At 47.4% G+C, this 20400-nt stretch overlaps 1 protein-coding gene across 1 annotated transcript in view; it reads right to left on the reverse strand.

Annotated features, from left to right (window-relative positions):
- Nucleotides 1-20400, reverse strand: part of PSMD12 (proteasome 26S subunit, non-ATPase 12) — a 124948-nt gene that overhangs the window by 26134 nt on the left and 78414 nt on the right. Inside the window, exons 8-9 of the mRNA XM_069199902.1 lie at nt 13550-13662; nt 5062-5236 (exon numbers count right to left, since the gene is read on the reverse strand). Of these exons, the coding sequence (XP_069056003.1) occupies nt 5062-5236; nt 13550-13662 (288 nt within the window). The remainder of the gene's footprint in view (nt 1-5061; nt 5237-13549; nt 13663-20400) is intronic.

Below are 20400 nucleotides of genomic sequence, written 5' to 3' on the forward strand. Positions count from 1 at the left end.
AACCTCATCAAATGGCAGGTTGATTAGATGCTACTGAACTTCCCTCTTGAAGCCAGGTAAATGGAGCCAGGAGTGCCGGTGGACTAGGATGATGGTTTTTACTTCTCTAGCTGCTGTGTCAGCTGTGTCAGCTGTGTTAAGGGTGCATCATATGGTGACATTGGAGGTGATCTTTGTAAAGAAATGGCTCCCTGTTGCAGTTACCCCCCACTTTTTGCCTGATACTGATGCTGACTTGACTGAGAAGTGTGCTGGGACCCTGCTAACCAGGCCCCAGCACCAGTGTTCTTTCACCTAAAATGTACCATTGTTTCCACAATTGGCACAACCCTGGCACCTAGGTAAGTCCCTTGTAACTGGTACCCCTGGTACCAAGGGCCCTGATGCCAGGGATGGTCTCTAAGGGCTGCAGCATGTCTTATGCCACCCTAGGGACCCCTCACTCAGCACAGACACACTGCTTGCCAGCTTGTGTGTGCTGATGGGGAGAAAATGGCTAAGTCGACATGGCACTCTCCTCAGGGTACCATGCCAACCTCCCACTGCCTGTGGCATAGGTAAGTCACCCCTCTAGTAGGCCTTACAGCCCTAAGGCAGGGTGCACTATACCACAGGTGAGGGCATATGTGCATGAGCACTATGCCCCTACAGTGTCTAAGCAAAACCTTAGACATTGTAAGTGCAGGGTAGCCATAAGAGTATATGGGCTGGGAGTCTGTCAAAAACGAACTCCACAGCTCCATAATGGCTACACTGAAAACTGGGAAGTTTGGTATCAAACTTCTCAGAATAATAAACCCACACTGATGCCAGTATTGGATTTATTAAAAAATGCACACAGAGGGCATCTTAGAGATACCCCCTGTATTTTACCCAATTGTTCAGTGCAGGACTGACTGGTATGTGCCAGCCTGCTGCTGAGAGACGAGTGTCTGACCTCATGCGGTGAGAGCCTTTGTGCTCTCTGAGGACAGAAACAAAGCCTGCTCTGGGTGGAGGTGCTTCACACCTCCCCCCTGCATGAACTGTAACACCTAGCAGTGAGCTTCAAAGGCTCAAGCCCCCACTTTTGGCGGCAAGTCCAGGAGAGATAATGAGAAAAACAAGGAGGAGTCACTGGCCAGTCAGGACAGCCCCTATGGTGTCCTGAGCTGAGGTGACTCTGACTTTTAGAAATCCTCCATCTTGTAAAAGGAGGATTCCCCCAATAGGGATAGGAATGTGACCCCCTCCCCTTGGGAGGAGGCACAAAGAGGGTGTACCCACCCTCAGTGCTAGTAGCCATTGGCTACTAACCCCCCAGACCTAAACACGCCCTTAAATTTAGTATTTAAGGGCTCCCCTGAACCTAAGAATTTAGATTCCTGAAACCTACAAGAAGAAGAAGACTGCTGAGCTGAAAAACCCCTGCAGAGGAAGAACAGAAGACACCAACTGCTTTGGCCCCAGTCCTACCGGCCTGTCTCCTGCCTTCCAAAGAACCCTGCTCCAGCGACGCTTTCCAAAGGACCAGCGACCTCTGAATCCTCAGAGGACTGCCCTGCTTCAAGCAAAACAAGGAACTCCCGAGGACAGCGGCCCTGCTCCAAAAGAACTGCAACTTTGTTTCAAGGAGCAGACTTAAAGACCCCTGCAACTCCCCGCAAGAAGCGTGGAGACTTGCAACACTGCACCCGGCGACCCGACTCGACTGGTGGAGAACCAACACCTCAGGGATGACCCTCCGGCGACTCAGAGACCGTGAGTAACCAAAGTTGTCCCCCCTGAGCCCTGAGCCCCCACAGCGACGCCTGCAGAGGGAATCCCGAGGCTCCCCCTGACCGCGACTGCCTGAACTCCATTTCCCGACGGCTGGAAAAGACTCTGCACCCGCAGCCCCCAGCACCGAAAGGAACGGAACTCCTGTGCAGGAGTGACCCCCAGGAGGCCCTCTCCCTTGCCCAGGTGGTGGCTACTCCGAGGAGCTCCCCCCCCCCCTTGCCTGCCTGCAACGCTGAAGAGATCCCTTGATCTCTCATTGATTTACACTGAAAACCCGACGCTTGTTTCTACACTGCACCCGGCCGCCCCAGTGCCGCTGAGGGTGTACTTTTTGTGTGAACTTGTGTCCCCCCCGGTGCCCTACAAAACCACCCTGGTCTGCCCTCCGAAGACGCGGGTACTTACCTGCTGGCAGACCGGAACCGGGGCACCCCCTTCTCTCCATTGCAGCCTATGCGTTTTGGGCACCTCTTAGACCTCTGCACCTGACCGGCCCTGAGCTGCTGGTGTGGTAACTTTGGGGTTGCTCTGAACCCCCAACGGTGGGCTACCTTGGACCCAAACCGGAGACTTGTAAGTGATTTACTTACCTGACAAAACTAACAAAAACTTACCTCCCCAAGGAACTGTGAAAATTGCACTAGGTGTCCACTTTTAAAACAGCTTATTGTGTTTTATGTAAAAAGTATACATGCTAATGTAATGATTCAAAGTTCCTAAAGTACTTACCTGCAATACCTTTCAAATGAGATATTACATGTAGAATTTGAACCTGTGGTTCTTAAAATAAACTAAGAAAATATATTTTTCTATAACAAAACCTATTGGCTGGATTTGTCTCTGAGTGTGTGTTCCTCATTTATTGCCTGTGTGTATGTACAACAAATGCTTAACACTACTCCTTTGATAAGCCTACTGCTATACCACACTACTACAAAATAGAGCAATAGTATTATCTCTTTTTGCCACTATCTTACCTCTAAGGGGAACCCTTGGACTCTGTGCATACTATTCCTTACTTTAAAATAGTGCATACAGAGCCAACTTCCTACAATCTTGTTCTTGATAGGATCTCCTCAGGGAAGTGTTGCAGTAGGCCCTCCATTTTCTCCAACTAAGCTCTGCTGTATCTTGAAAGTAGACCCACAGAATCAACAATGCACCAGTATCAGCCTAACTGGTACCCTTTTGCTAGCTGCATCAATGTGCTTGCTCTCCTTCTTACATGGTGGAGCTGCATCAATGTACTTGCTCTCCTTTTTAGATGGTGGAGCTGCATCGATGTGCTTGCTCTCCTTTTTTAGACTGTGAAGTGTCACCTTTAGCTTGAGCAGCAGGACCTTTGTGGATAGTATGTACCAACTGTACATCTGGGAGACATGCCCCATGATAAAAGTTGGGTCAGAGAGAGGAGAATTAAACTTTTTTCTTCACTCTGGGATTACGTGCTCCCTAAAGGTGTTGGGCAGACTTGAGCATGCCTTTTAACACAAAGAGGAACTTGGCAGTGTTCCATCCACCGAAAGTCATCAACTTTTAGGTGCAGTGTGCATATTTAGCTCGTGTATGCAGCTGTCCGCTGTATAAACCCATACTATGTTGCAATGTCATTTGGATGTATTGGAGGGGTAGAAGCCCTCACCGGGACATGCTCTAGGTCTGGATCCCCAGGGCAGCCTATGTCATAGACTTCCCATGGAACCTCTGTGGGTTGAGGGTAGAAGGGGAGCCACAAGTGTCAGAGCAGGTCTGTGGTGGCCCATGTGGGCAAAATGGATGAGGTGATGGTGGTACAGGTGGAGGTGGTTGAGAGGAAAGGTGGAGAGTTGGTAGGTTGGTCTGTGGGTCTCTTGGGAGGTGCAGGATCTGAAGGGTCATACGGCACTGAAAAGCCAAAGACCTGCCTCATTTTCTTGTGTAAAATCTCTGCTGTGCCTAAAGAGATCACCTTTGTATGGGGATGGATGATGATCCCTCTGGCTCTCATCAAGATGCTCTTGAATCTTTTGACAGATGGGCCTGGGTCTGTCCAAGTCCCCGAATTGGCTATGGAAAGTGGTCTCATTGGAGACCTTGGTTTGGTGGGGCACCAATGGGGCCTTCAGCTTGGAAGGATGTTTCAGCACAGACCAGCGTTTTCAGACTTTAAGGCTGATTTAGGCGGATGCAGAGCTCTGATTCTGTCTAAGCTCAGATGCCTTGCTTCACCTGCTGACAGGAACCCAAAGACAACGTAGGACATAAAGGCAGGGGAGGACATGAAGGCTGCAATGGCTTCTCCAAGGGGCTCAATGCCTGACCCTTTGGGGGTGATGGACTGCCTCGACGTGTGGTTCGGTGAGAAATGTATGTGCTTTGGGCATGCTCAGAGCTTATAGGGTTGACTTAGTGTAAGGGCAGTTGTCAACATAAGCAGATGGAGCACATTGCCATCCTCTTCTCCTAGGTCAGGGCTGGGCCCATGGGCAGGAACACCTAATGACTTTGCATCTTCATCTTCTTTTGCTCTGAGAAGGGCAGCTTTGCAGAAGATGTCGAGCATGTTTTCCATTGACTGCTGCATCCTGATGTGCACCCAGCGTCCATCTCTCCACTGGTGAAGTGTTCTTGCATTAATAGTTGCAACTGTTGTCATATTGGGCAGTGAGAGACAGAGATTATACACCATGTGAAGTCGGCCAAGGGTATCTGGTGTAGCACTGCGGGCATCTACAAAAAAGGGCGTCCATTCCATCATCCTTTATGCCTCTTCATTTTTCGGAGTCTATATTGGAAGATGAATGGAGCCTTGAAAGTCGGAATACTATCTATGGTACCATTCTCAGAAGCGCGTTGAGAGAGCAGGAAAGGGATGGACGTCGATGAAGGGAGTGGAGAGAACGAAAAATAATCTCACAATATACTCCATGCCCATGCACACCGCCAACTAAGGGAGGAGTCACACCAAACTGATATGACTCAAAAGATGTCTTCAAACACAAATAAGTTGCAAACATTCAAGCCCAACACCAGAGAACATGAGTATACAGAGCATGTGTATCTACAGCCACACACAGTGCGGAAAGCAGTTTTTTGTCACTTAATGGGGTTAAAAAGCACGTAAGAAAATAATACACAAATGGAAACATTACACCAAATATCGACTATGTGAACTTGTCAAAGGTGTACTATTCAGTAATCTTTAATTGACGCACACCTCTGTAATGCATAGAGTACATGGTTCAGAATGCTTGAGTAGCCATGCCTTCAATAAAAGTAAAAGTGGATTTTCTCACACCAAAGAAGACAGAAAGCACTTACATGCTCCACCACTCTGTTTTTTAAGTCTTTCCATCTCTTTTCTCCTTCCTCTGTAAAAGCAAAGACATCTGTAGCTGTACTATCAAGTGATCCTTCTCTTAGTTCTTTTCCATAATCATCTACCAAGTTGGACCAGCGCATCAGCTCCATGGTAGTAAACAACTTCAGCAACTCTCTGCAATTTAGAAGAAAATTTAGAGAAGGTAAGATGGAGTTGTGATGAACAGCCAGTAAATATTTACCTGACCTACAGCTAGAACAATTTTGCTTCACTGGTATAATAGTGGAAAATGAACAAAGTTACTGATATTTGTTAATGCTTTTTCTGGTGGATAAGTTATCTAACCACGGATTCCTCACAGTCTGAATATCCCCCTAGCTCTACACTGGATCTGGAGCATTTTACAGCCATGCTCCTGCCAACAGGTGACATCATGCGGCTCCGTGCTGGCTTCTTACATCCCTAGAATTAAGTGAGTAGAGCACTATATTCGTACCACCCCTGTGAACCATCAATTTCTAGGCTTTTCTCTTTATTTGGCATGCTAAACAAACTGTTGGTGACAGCGTGCTTATCTCTAATTTGAGAATTCTGGAGATGTAAAAACACACCTGCACAGAATAGGGTGGTGAGAAGGAGTGCGGAATCTGCGGTTAGGCTTCCCCTCATTCCATTCCAGCTAATCTGCATCTCCTAACAAGTGCTCTTGTGGAAACTCCAACACATAAAATCACTGACATTGCTCACCCCAAGTAGTGGCAAAGAGGTATAACCAGGGCTCTCTCCAATGGCTCAATAAGTCCCGCGTCACCCCTCAGGATGCAGAGGGCACTCGTGAAAAGCCAGATGTCTGCTCAATCAGTCCACTTCTCTGGCATTCATGGAGCAGGCAGCTGGCTATTAGAAAGATGTGTTGCTCTAGCCACCTCCAGAGACCGAGTCCGTTGAGGCTGATGTTGAGCTGGCCCTCAGCTGAGACACAGGAATACCTGAATTCCTGACCACCGAATAAAGGCAGTGACCATCACTTTCGTGGATGCGTGGGGGTGAAAGTGTTCCTGGCCTTCCATGAACCTCAAGTAAGCCTGTGGGACTGCAGGATGAAAACATGAAAATAGGCATTCTCCAAACCAAGGTACACCAGCAGGTCTCCCCAGTCCAGAGCAGATAGTATCTGGACCAATTTTTAATTTGTCCTTCCACAGAAAGGCATTTAGGGGCTGCAAGTTCAAGATAGACCTGATGCCCTGTCCTTTTTCAGGATGAGGAAGTAGCATGAATAATCACAGTTAACTCTCCAAGTCCAGTACCTGTAAGCAAGCACCACTGGAGAGCAAGTGCAGTACCTCCTGCACCACAAAGGACAAATGCTCCTCTGAAATTTGTTTTGGTGTGGGAGGTAGTTTTGAGGTGGGTGGAAGTGAGGAGGAGAAAATGAAAGTTAAGACACCAAGGGTAGTTAGAGCCAGGATGGCTCTAAAATCCTCCAGGACCACCAGCAAGATCTCGCTGGCCATGTCCCATAAGGTATGGGTGTAGCAGCTTAGCAGGCAGACTGCCTTTATAGTGGTAAGTTGGCAGAAGAAAATATCTCTGAGCCAAAATCATCAATATGTTTGGAGTCCCAGTTGGATTCTTGGAGTTAGTTGGAAAGAAGTAAGCCTTAACTTCACCGGTCAAAGCCTGCACAATTAGACTATCTAGGTAGGGTTCTTGGTAAGAAATTCATGGTCACCAGATGGAGGCCATTTGCTCCTTGTCGACTAACTGGCAGACAAAAGAACAAGTTACTTAGCTTTGGTAATGCTTTTTCTGGTGGATATAATATCTACCTGTGGATTCCTCATCTTTTGATTACTCCGAATGCACCAGCATTTGACGGAAATCTTTTCTTTCTAGCTCTCCACGTCAACAAGGATGTCACAAAGGCGCAACTCAATCTAACGTCATTGGAGCCATAAGAAGTCCTCGCCAGTTTGCGGACATCAGTTTCACCCACTTTACACACACATACCCTGTATAAACACACATTCTGAATTAAGAATTTTAAGTAATTTGTTCTTCTGATGGATACATTGACCTGTGGATTCCTCACCTTTTCAGCTCAACTGAAACACATCCCCCAATGCTCCCTGCATCAGATACTGGAGGCTGCAGAACGATGGGCAGTGCACGTTCTCAGGAGTGGCAAAACAGGTCTATCTGAGGCGTCCCTCACAACTGGAAGACAAGAAGCACCACCTCCGGATGGAGACGCCACTCATAGTCGGCTGAAAAGTGCTGGCTGAGACTGTCCGCACATACGTTGAGAACTCCGGCCAAATGGTTTGCACCTAAGCAAATCCGATGGTCCTGAGCTCAGGACCAGAATCGCAGAGCACCTCTGCAGAGAGGGTACGCCCCTATTCCTCCCAGTTTGTTGATATACCACATCGCAGTAGTGTTGTCTGTCGAGACTTGAACCGGCTGACCACGAATGGATGGATGGAAGGAAAGCTTTCAGAGCCAAAAGTGTCACCTGTAACTCCAACAGATTGATGTGAAACATCTGTTCTACTGGAGACCAAAGATCTTTGATCTCCAGTTCCCTAGATGCGCTTCCCACCCTAAAGTGGAAGCATCTGTTATGATTGTGGTCACTGACGGTGGAAGACAAAACGGCTTCCTATTCAATAGGTTGCTGTCCATACTCCACCATCGAAGATCCGCTGCAGTGTCTCTGGAGACTGTAATGGATTCCTTGAGCTCCCCAGTGAAACCAATGCTTGCAGAGGCACCACTGGAGAGCCCAATGTGCCAACGTGCATGAGTGACCAGCAGACTATAGAAAGTGAACAGACCGAGCAGGCATAGGACCTTTAGGACTGGAACAGCCACTCCATCCTGAATTACTGGAATCATAGCCTGAATGTCCTGAATCCTCTGAGGAGGGGGAAAGGCATGATTCAAGGTTGTGTCCAGAACTGCCCCTATGAACAGGAGGCGCTGAGAGGGCTCCAGGTGAGATTTGGGCACATTCAACTAAAAGCCCAGGTGGAGCAATAACTGGGCGGTCACCTGCAAATTGTACAGCACGCACGCGGGAACTTGGCTTTGAGCAGTCAATTGTCCAGGTAAGTGAATACTGGTATTACATTCCTTCTGAGATGCGCTGCAACCACCTTCGTGAAGACTCGAGGTGCAGAAGTAAGATCAAAAGGAAGGACAGCAAACCGCAATTGTTGCGACCCTACCATGAACCGGAAGTACTTCCTGTGCAACTTCAGAATGGGGATGTGAAAAATATGCACCCTGCAAGTCGATAGAAACCATCCAATCTTCCTTGTCCAGCGAAAGAAGCATCTGAGCTAGGGTCAGCATTTTGAACTTCTCCTGCTTGAGGCACACGTTCAAAATCCTCATGTCTAGGATGGGCCTCACACTACCACCTTTCTCGGAGATCAGAATGTACCTTGAATACCATCCCTGACTACTTTCCTGCTTGGGAACCAACTCCACTGTGCCCTTTAACTGCAGATTTTGTACCTCCTGCTGAAGCAACAGCAGGTGATCCTCTGAACAAAAAAAAATGCAGGGGAGGGAAGGGAGGAGGAAACTCCTGAAAGGGAAGAGCATACCCATTTCCTACAATGCACAACACCCATGAGTCTGATGTTATTGACTCCCATTCTTGTAGAAATTAACTAATCTTTCCCCTAACTGCCAACACATGCTGCTGAAAGGGGAGAGACCTAGGGATGCATTCCTGACAGGTTGCCAGTGGAGATGAAGTAGAGGAGAAAGAAGACTGCTGGGTGGCACCACGTTTCCCAAGTCTTCCTCGACCCCTGTAAGACCTGTGGAGAAGGTCGGAAGGTTGTTGACTCGAACTGGTGCCTCCCAGAACTAGCCAAACCTGAAGTTCTATAGGTCGAAGAGGGTGATTGAAGACCTGAAGATTTAGCCATGGCTTTGCTCTCCTTGAACTTTTCAAGAGCAGTCAGCTTTTTCTCCAAACAATTTGGACCCAAACGGGAGGTCCATCAAGGTGAATTGTACATCCATGGAGAACCCCGATTCCCTAAGCCATGCATGCTTCCCATTGGCCACTGATGTTCTCATGGCTCTAGCAACAGTCTGCTGCATCTAGGCCAGGCTGAATAACCTGCTTAGCCGCTGTAAAGAAATGGCTCCCTGTTGCAGTTACCCCCCACTTTTTTGCCTGATACGGACTTGACTGAGAAGTGTGCTGGGACCCTGCTAACCAGACCCCAGCACCAGTGTTCTTTCACCTAAAATGTACCATTGTCTCCACAATTGGCACAACCCTGGCACCCAGGTAAGTCCCTTGTAACTGGTACCAAGGGCCCTGATGCCAGGGAAGGTCTCTAAGGGATGCAGCAGGTCTTATGCCACCCTAGGGACCCCTCACTCAGCACAGACACACTGCTTGCCAGCTTGTGTGTGCTGGTGGGGAGAAAATGACAACGTCGACATGGCACTCCCCTCAGGGTGCCATGCCAACCTCACACTGCCTGTGGCATAAGTAAGTCACCCCTCTAGCAGGCCTTAGAGCCCTAAGGCAGGGTGTACTATACCACAGGTGAGGGCATAGGTGCATGAGCACTATGCCCCTACAGTGTCTCAGCAAAACCTTAGACATTGTAAGTGCAGGGTAGCCATAAGAGTATATGGTCTGGGAGTCTGTCAAAAACGAACTCCACAGCTCCATAATGGCTACACTGAATACTGGGAAGTTTGGTATCAAACTTCTCAGAATAATAAACCCACACTGATGCCAGTGTTGGATTTATTAAAAAATGCACACAGAGGGCATCTTAGAGATACCCCCTGTATTTTACCCAATTGTTCAGTGCAGGACTGACTGGTCTGTGCCAGCCTGCTGCTGAGAGACGAGTTTCTGACCCCATGTGGTGAGGGCCTTTGTGCTCTCTGGGGACAGAAACAAAAGCCTGCTCTGGGTGGAGGTGCTTCACACCTCCCCCCTGCAGGAACTTTAGCACCTAGCAGTGATCCTCAAAGGCTCAGGCTTCCTGTTCCAATGCCCCAGGGCACTCCAGCTAGTGGAGATGCCCACCCCCTGAACACAGCCCCCACTTTTGGTGGCAAGTCCAGGAGAGATAATGAGAAAAACATGGAGGAGTCACCCACCAGTCAGGACAGCCCCTAAGGTGTCCTGAGCGGAGGTGATCCCTGCCTTTAGAAATCCTCCATCTTGATTTTGGAGGATTCCCCCAATAGGAATAGGGATGTGCCCCCCTCCCCTCAGGGAGGAGGCACAAAGAGGGTGTAGCCACCCTCAAGGACAGTCGCCATAGGCTACTGCCACCCAAGACCTAAACACACCCCTAAATTCAGTATTTAGGGGCTCCCCAGAACCTAGGAAATCAGATTCCTGCAACCTAAGAAGAAGAGGACTGCTAAGCTGAAAAACCCTGCAGAGAAGACAGACACACCAACTGCTTTGGCCCCAGCTCTACCGTCCTGTCTCCCCACTTCTAAAGACACTGCTCCAGCAACGCTTTCCCCAGGGACCAGCGACCTCTGAATCCTCAGAGGACTGCCTTGCTCTAAAAGGACCAAGAACTCCTGAGGACAGCGGCGCTGTTCACCCAAGACTGCAACTTTGTTACAAAGGAGCAACTTTAAAACAACTTGCGTTTCCCGCCGGAAGCGTGAGACTTGCTACTCTGCACCCAACGCCCCTGGCTCGACTTGTGGAGAACAATCACTTCAGGGAGGACTCCCCGGTGACTGCGAGACCACGAGTAGCCAGAGTTGCCCCCCCTGAGCCCCTACAGCGACGCCTGCAGAGGGCATCCAGAGGCTCCCCAAGATCCCGACGCCTGGTAAAGACTCTGCACCCGCAGCCCCCAGGACCTGAAGGATCCGAACTCCAGTGCAGGAGTGACCCCCAGGAGGCCCTCTCCCTTGCCCAGGTGGTGGCTACCCTGAGGAGCCCCCCCCCCCCTTGCCTGCATCGCTGAAGATACCCCTTGGTCTCCCATTGTTTTCTATTGAAAACCCGACCCGTGTTTGCACACTGCACCCGGCCGCCCCGTGCTGCTGAGGGTGTACTTTCTGTGCTGACTTGTGTTCCCCCCCCCCCCCGGTGCCCTACAAAACCCCCCTGGTCTGCCCTCCGAAGACGCGGGTACTTACCTGCTGGCAGAATGGAACCGGGCCACCCCCTTCTCCATTGAAGCCTATGCGTTTTGGGCCACTTTGACCTCTGCACCTGACCGGCCCTGAGCTGCTGGTGTGGTAACTTTGGGGTTGCTCTGAACCCCCAACGGTGGGCTACCTTGGACCCAAACCTGAACCCCGTAGGTGGTTTACTTACGTGCAAAAACTAACAAACTTACTCCCCCCAGGAACTGTTGAAAATTGCACTGTGTCTAGTTTTAAAATAGCTATATGTGATTTATGTGAAAACTGTATATGCTATTTTGCTAATTCCTAAAGTACCTACCTGCAATACCTTTCATTTGAAGTATTACATGTAAATTTTGAACCTGTAGTTCTTAAAATAAACTAAGAAAATATATTTTTCTATACAAAAACCTATTGGCCTGGAATTGTCTGAGTATGTGTTCCTCATTTATTGCTTGTGTATGTACAACAAATGCTTAACACTACTCCTTTGATAAGCCTACTGCTCGACCACACTACCACAAAATAGAGCATTAGTATTATCTCTTGTTGCCACTATCTTACCTCTAAGGGGAACCCTTGGACTCTGTGCATACTATTCCTTACTTTGAAATAGTGCATACAGAGCCAACTTCCTACAGCCGCTGCTTGATCATCCTGAGAAAAGCGATGCAGAGAGCTATGATGACGGCACTTCTTAAACGACCTTGGGGACCTATGTGACGACAACTCCTTTTGAGGGTTTGATTTTCTACGACCACGCTTCTCTTTTTTAGCCTTAGCCAGGAACAGTTTTGCTTCTTTTTCCTTCAGTGCCTTCGAGTTCATCCTTTGGTAAGAAGAGCATCCTCAATGTCGTGGTAAGAACCCAGGCAATTTTCGTGCACATCAGAGACAGACCTATGACATCCACATGCTCTGCAGGGCTTAAAGCCAGACTTCTTCGGCGGAGACATTGTTACACGACGAAAACCTCAACGAAGAAGTGCCCTGGAAACAGTGTAACAACTAGGAGAGGTAGAAAAAACTGTTAGTGTCGAAGGTGCAGAAAAAGGGCAACTGACGTCAGCATGCCGGTGAGGACTTCTCATGGCTCCGATGACATCAGACGGAGTCACATGCTGAGCCATGCCATGGTGACGTCCTCATCGACGTGGAGAGCTAGCAAAAAAACATTTCCATTGAATGCTGGCGCACTGCGAGTGTTCAAAAGGTGACGAATCCACAGGTAGATGTATCAATCAGAAACTTAGTTTTGACCACATACTCATCAAGGAATCCATGATGGTTTCACTGAGTGGGAGCAAAGGCTCGGATGTCAACAACCCAGGTTGAAAAATCTTTTTTAGGTCATTTGTCCTTTCTATTATTTCAGATGCCCTCCAAATTACAACTTTAAATTAGGCAATAACCTCTTCTGGTGGGCTGTGTGGTGAGCCAATCTTTGTTTGAAGGGGATGGGAAGAGAGGGTTTAACACCACTGGCATTTTTTTAGGTCAAGGTATAAGGTATCATCAGTATAATGAGGGAGAAGCAAGGCATTTCCCTACTCATCATCACTTTTTTGTGTGCTCCCTGATCTCGCAAAGGATCAGTTATAACCAAAAACAAAAAAAAGGTGTGGAGCCTCCTCTGATAGTGGCACCACGGAAGAGATGCTAGGTTAGCGTCAGGAAGTATGATAACCAGTTGTGCTTCAATTCTTTTGTACGGCAACAATGGAGGAGTTACGAAAACATTAGTTTGGGGTCATACATGGGAACTGGCACCAGTCATCAAGATGCACCAGTGGCATTGGCAATGACTTCGGGACAGTGGAAACCAGTGGGGATTATGGGGCTGGAGTGGAGCCTTAAACAGCATTGGTAGGGGCCCAGTACCTAATCCCTAGAGGGCAGACATCACCAGTGGAGGACCCACCAGAGATAAACTCACTTGAGGCCCCTGCAGCTATGTGGGGCCCAAAAGCACACCAGAGGAGGACAGAAGAACACAAAAAAATTCAGCACAGCCTCCTTTAAGGACTCCAATTGCTGCAGTGTTGATGGTGCCGCACCATACTCATGGGTACGTCTGGGCCAGCTGGGGTATCAGCCCCATGGCTGATGCCCTCGAAAGAATGAGGGACAGATTTGGAACATCCTTGTGCTTTCTCTTTGGAACCATAATGGTGGGAATGGGTTGAGTCCCACTTCACTTTTTTTGTTGTTGGATTTGAACCTGGACTTACCTAATCACAGACTGAAAAGGTCAAACCAGAAACAGTAGACAGTGACAGAATATTTGAGATTGGTTGGGAATATTAGATAGTGAAGAAAATCCACTGTACTTACTTGTACTTCGGAATATCATCCAACTTTTTGTCCCCATTTATCCTATGCACCAAATCAGACTGTTCATTATCATAGGGTGCCAAAATAACGTAGAGCACAGCACTCTTTAAGGCCTAAACAAGACAGAATAAATACATCATGTATGCAAAATAAAAAGACAGATACTTTCACAAAACATTTCATTTGTACGAACATTTTTGAAGAATGTTTCTTTGCTAGACTCTTCAGAGTTACTGGGTATAATTGCTCCTGTAGTACCCCAAGGTTAATTTTCTCGTAAAGCACAGGTGTCAATGGCTTGGTCAGGAGAACTGGTTTGAGGTGGCTTCCCTTTTCAATTGCCTCTCTATTTTGTTATGTTCCTCAGACACATCTTTTGTGTGGACTGATGCTCCTCAAAGCAGGGTAGTCTCCAGCCTGGAGCACCCACAGTAGGGGCACAATGAGGTATGGACTGTCTTTGCAGCTGTTGATAAAAAAGGCAGTGAGACAAAACAGTGGTTTTGGCTTCTACTCTGAACAACAGAGTGCAGCCCCTTTCAAGGGGCAGAGGTACAGGACGACTAGTCTGGAGCATCTTTCAGGTAAAGGACCAAACTTAATTTATATGGGAGCCCTATCTCCTTTGTCCTCACTTCACTATCTGAGACTCCTCCCTCCTGAATCACCCATGATACACTTCTACTGTCTGGCAAAACAATCATCACCCCCATCTTGTGCACAGGAACAGGCCAGGGGTCAAGAAATGGGATGCAGGCCTTCATCACTCAAACCCACAGGCCTTTATCACTCTGCTTCGCTTATATGTACAATGCATATACAACACTAGCCACATAAACAACATGCACTTGCATAGGATAAGGTCTAAATCGGACATTGGTGAGATGCTCTCAGCCAGTGCCAAATAACTAATGTTTAGTGAGTGAAAAGCCATTAATTATAAAATATTGAGAGAAGATCTTTAAATAAGACCTACTTCCCTTGTGCAACATGCTGACCCTCCACCAAGGTTTGAATACTCCATATTAATTTTAAAAGGGCCATCTTAAGCTTGGCACACAACAGGCTAGGGATCTTAATGTTTGAATTATGTGTACACTCTTAATCACATGTTTAAGCTGTCTGCCCAGGATATGGAGCACTAAGCATTATTTATTTCCTTTCTACAGATTGCATCCTCCAATTGTTAGACTTTCTGAGATGGCATTCTCCCACTATCCTCCTAAAACCCTGCATGAAAAATTGCCCTTCACTTAATCCTACTTGATACCGGTCCTTTCTTTAGAGTGACCCTCTCCTTACCTTCCATCCTCTGCATACCTTCTATCTTTGAGTATAACCTCCCCTCAATCTCATGTCTGTCTGCTTTAATTATCTTTTTGAAGGTCTGCAATTGGCTGATACATAATTTCCTAGACCGGAACCTCTCCTCTGTAAGACCCTATCCCTGTAATCTATTGCTACCTTACCTCCACTAGCCATGAATCTTAGCCATGAATCTCACCAACCATTCACCTGAAACCACATAGCCCACACCTATCTGGTATTTATAATCTATCACAAAGCAGCTGTAATAAAGGCATACAACTTTTTTCTGAGATCACATGACTAATAATAACCAACAATAACTACTGTATTAGCCACACAACATTTCCAGAGTAGTGTGGTACCTGCTGTAAAGCACTTCAATGACTTGTCAGGGGTCGTTTGCACTATATAACTACAATTACAGTTTTTTTTTAAATAAACTTTATTTATTGCATTTCAATAAACAACAAACAAAACATACTGCTGTAAGCCTGGTTAATTAATCCAACACCATAAAAGACATCCTACTCTTGAGAATATTTAAGTGTGATTGTGTCCATAGAACAAACAAGTTTGAAAAAGGCCCTTCAAACGGTAGGCTATAATGGGGATAGTGGGAGAGTCCAGGGATGGCAATTCCATCATCCTGTGGAAGACAAACTGACCGGAAGTCCGGGTCGGTGCAGATGGATAAATAAAATGTGAAAGTGTATGGAGGGAAATAGACTAAGGGTGAGGTAGCGTTAATTTGATACAGTCTGGTCTAAGGTGAGTCAGAAGTCTTGCAAGGGTAGCCATATGTCCCTGGGTCTGGAGGTGAGGGGTTGTAATTATGCATAGTCTCCACGGATTTTACCACAGTGTATCATGCTTTTCAACCAAGGACGCTCTGTGGGGCTGTGGCTGCTGCCCCAGCTAAGTGCTCATTTACGTTTCACAAGTGGCAAGGAGATAGCTGTAAACCTGTGAACAGAAAAGGGGATGTGGCTGATTTTTCCCCAGTGATGCCACAAGAGGGGTGGGTGTAATCGAAACACCAGTCTGGAGAGGATGGAACAAAATGGTGGCCCTGCATTTTTCTATATGTGGGCATGTCCAGGTCAGATGTACAAAGTCAGCCTCTGGGCCATGATATTTGGGACATTGAGATGAGCATGTAGGGTCCAGGCAAGCCAGGAGTTTGGGGGTAGTGTAAGCCCAATGTAGAAATTTGAAATGCAACAGTGCATGCTTATGATTAATAGATATAAGCTTTGTTTCAGAGCAGTAATATGCCCAGACCTTGTCTGGAAGGGGACATCCACAATCAGTTTCTCAAGCCTACCTGACATGCCTGGTAGAGTCGGGTTTCATGAGCAGACTAGCTTGAAATAGGCAAGAGACCAGGTGTCCTCCTTCAATGTTGGATACAATTAGTGTCAGTGGTAGAAGGTCACTGGGGAGGACCAAAAAGTATAGGACTATTTATGGGTGTGCAAAGTATTGTGAAATCTCTAAGACAAAATGATCCATATATATGAGGCATTGGGGGAGTGAGTGTCGCCAGCATGTACAAGGACATGGCCATCTGGAAAGACATCCCCCATGCTATGCAGGTCATGGCGCTGAAGAGTACGCTGAACTAACTTCTTGCACGTGAGAGGTAACCAGGGTTATCCGGCAGTGACTGAACAGGGGAGCAGAGCAGGCCACCTACCAGTTGGTGCCTGAGTTTCCGCCATGGCCAGCAGGTGAAGGATAGAGTTTGCATATCAGAAGGATCTCCAGGCATTCCCTTAGGTAAAATAGAAGACAACAGTAGGTCTCCGATCAGGTCCCTCAGGTTTGAGGTGGGCGATCCAGGCATCTGGGTGATACCAGCGGTGAGCATAGTGACACTGCAATGAAAGGTAGTATATATTTGGGAGTCTGGGAATCCAAAACTGCCTTGTTAATAGGGGAGGGACAGCATGTCTCACAGAATACTGGGAGTGAGGTCAGCCTAAATGAGTTTCAATAAGAGAGAGCAGAGGGTGAGAAAGAAGCGCTGTGTCAAAGGAATGGGGATATTGAGGAATAGATGGAGAAAGCGGGGGCGTACAACCATTTTGATTATTGTAATACACCCGGCCATTGACAGTGGGAGTTTAATCAATCGCTTCACCTGCATCGAAAGTTAATCGATAACTGGACCATAGTTGAGGCAAAGGGCTTGGTCTTTTTCCCTGTGTAGGAGGATGCCTATATATTTGGTAGAGTCCGCCCACCATAAAAAGGGTTAGTCGATGTGGACTGGATGAGGGCATTAGAAGAGCGGGAAAAACTCAGACGTGGCCCAGTTTATGTGCAGGCCAGAGAGGCTCCCATAATGCATAATTTTACAGATTAGGGACGGGAGATTCTCAGGGGGGACGAACAATAGTGTGTGAATCTATCTATCGATATAGATATAGATATATATATAAAAACAGGGGATCATGTGTATTTGAAGACCTTGATGCATGCGTTTTTTTCTGAAGGTGACAGTCCAGAGGCTCCATCACAATGATGAAATGAAAAGGGGTGGAGAGGGGAAGTGAGGGGGGGGGAACCCTGTCTGGTCCCCCTGGTTACAGGAAAGGTGCCTTTAAGTGAGCCATTCACTTGTATTCGAACGACCGAGTCAGAATACAGAAGCATAAATCAGTGAGATAAAGCTAGGCGGGAGACCTCGTTTGTTAAGTATTGCTCTCATGAAGGGCCAACTCCAGGTAGTCAAACGCTTTCTCAGCGTCTACAAGGGCTGCTACCGCTGGAGCTGCAGGGTATATCATATTAACTACTGCGAATATTGTCCTTAAGTTCAATGAAGTAGACCTGTGAGGGACGAAGCCCGATTGGGTGGGGGATATATTCTGCTCCATCAGCAGGGACAACCTAGTAGTCAGAATCTTAGCTGGGATTTTATTATCAAGGTTAAGGAGGGAGATAGGGCTATATGATGCGCAGAGGTGGGGATCTTTGCCAAGTTTTAGTAGAAAGGTAATAACAGCTTCAGGTAAAGTGGGTGGCAATGTACCTTATCAGCAGATTCGGAATACCTCGCAAGGAGATGTGGTGCTAACTGATGTATATATGCCTTATAGAAGGCACCAGTAAGCCCATCCATGCCAGTGGCCTTGGACCCATCCATACCATCTACTGCCTGTATGACTTCTTCACAGGTGATGGGTTAACTCAGTAAACTCCTTTGGGCATCAGTCGCCTACACCATTGCAATTTCATCAAGGTAATTTGATATCTCCACCAGTGTATCCGTTGATCGGGACGAGTACAATTACTCATAGTAACGTAGGAGTTCAACTAATATGTCTGTTTTGTCAGAGAAGGTAACTCCTGTAGGAGAGCATGGTAGTGATATAGCCACAAAAACAGTTTGGCTGGAGTAACTGTGCCAGGGTACGATCTGACGTCCTCCTTCACCGTATTGTCTGGCTGTGATGTTTCCCCATATAGGCTCCCTATCGCCAATATCCCTAAGTTCAGTCATTAGGACCGATCGCTGATGTATTGTGGGGATGCAGTCAGGGCAGGAATCATCCTAATCTATAGTTTGCAGCTCATTTTCGACTCTGGACAATTAGGAGCAAAGGATGCCAGACTGTTTAGAGATGCAGATTCCCCTTAGGTAGGCCTTAAAGGCTTCCCAGAGCATGGCATGGGTGGAGACAGTTCCTATGTTTTAGACCGAAGTATTCAGCAATGGAGTCATGTAATTCAGAGCTGAAGGCAGCATAATGAAGGGCCTCGCCTTGAAAGTGCCAGCGTCCCGCCAGTCCGTTCCCAAATAGCAATCATAGTAGTAAGTGAACTGGACAGTGATCAGACAGGGTGCGTGGCAAATGCCAAAACATCCAATGCCCATACCAGAGAATTAGCCAAGAAGAACCAGCCATCAACTCTCATCCATATGTTATGTGGTGTGGAGTGGAGTGGAGTGGAGTAAAAGGACTAGTCCAGTGTAGAGGTATGGCGGGTGCGCCAGACATCAGTAGGAGCACAGTTATCAACAATGTGACGAAGGGCCTCCCGCACATGCGGTTAGCCTTGTCTGCGTGCTGGTGGAATCTACCAAGGGGTTCTTGGTCATATTAAAGTCCTTGCCCATGATGAAAAGGTCTGCTTTGATCTGGCCCATATGTGTATAGATATCATGAAAAAACTTGGGTACATCTTAATTGGAGCATAAATATTAATCATCAGAATGTGTTTATATGTTAGAATGCCTGTGAGAATGATGTCGTGGCCATTTGGGTCCATGATACTGGCTGTGGGGAAAGGGGACAATTTTATGTATGAGGTTACATACCCCTCTAGAGCATTCCAGAAGAAAGACAAGGTAGGAGAGGAACTGTTTCCCCTTAGGTGGGTTGATAAGGCCATGCGTATTTCAAATGAGGGGGGCGCAGTCTGCCATTCTACTCCTGCTATCACAAGGGCATCTATGGAAATAGAGTGTGCGAAGGTGTACCATGTCAGTGTGAAGCATGAGTGAAAAACTGGCGGGCACTGAAAAATGAACACAACAAAACCACATAAATAAATAAAAAATCCCCCACCCACATTGGAAAACAAGGCATCCAGTGAATCCCAAGAACAAAGAACATAAGCATATAAGTCCCCATACATAACATTGCGGTGTACACCTCAAGGGGAGGCAACGCTACAAACTGTGTGGTCTACATGATGATACTGTTATATGCAAAGGTAGGATTGTAGATAAGGGATATAAAATGATGAGGGCATTATAGTCAATAGTTTGGCACTGTTGAGGAGGAAAGTCAATGGAAGCACCAGAGCAGATCTGCAGTTCATGGACTGTATGCAGGCTGACAAGTCAATGTCAGTCAGATGGGTCTGGTGCCATGTGGAGCAATATTGCTTGCATAAGTCCGCCACCTCTGATGGTGTATCGAAGAACCAAAGTTTCCCATTATCTTCAATTCGCAGTACCGCCAGATACAGAACCGCGTACTTGAGGCTAAGTTTGTGCAATGAGTTCTTAACATCAGAGTATTTGCAGTGAGTCTCTTGGACAGCGATAGAAAAGTTGGGAAATAGCAAGCTGGTGGAGCCTCTATAATGAAGAGGGCCCCTTTCGCGGGCCAGTCAGAGTGTGGTGTCCCTCGCTCTGTAACTGAAGAGGGAAGTGATGATCAGTCGCAAGGGGGAACAAGCAGGGTTCAAGGTGGAGAAGTGTGGCACAATGGTTAGAGCAGCAGACCCTGATGCAGAGATCTGGCAGAGAGATGGCCCGAGACTAGGGTTCAATTCCCACCTCCCCGGGTCTTGGGCTCAATTCCCTTGGACCTGATAATTCTCGCCTTGGTGCCTAATCTAATTAATGGGTCCGACTTTGTAACTCTGGGCAATAGCTTGCTTAATCTCCACAAAGGCCCAGACAACGCTTGGATGCCTGGCTTCACCATGGGGACTGCCCAGGAGTGGGCACCTCACAGGGAAAACCCAGGCAGGGTTTCACAGCGCTATGCCTACAGCGCCTTGAGACCCTAACGGGTGAGTAG

The sequence above is a fragment of the Pleurodeles waltl genome, chromosome 7, assembly GCF_031143425.1.
Source record: "Pleurodeles waltl isolate 20211129_DDA chromosome 7, aPleWal1.hap1.20221129, whole genome shotgun sequence".
NCBI lineage: Eukaryota > Metazoa > Chordata > Amphibia > Caudata > Salamandridae > Pleurodeles > Pleurodeles waltl.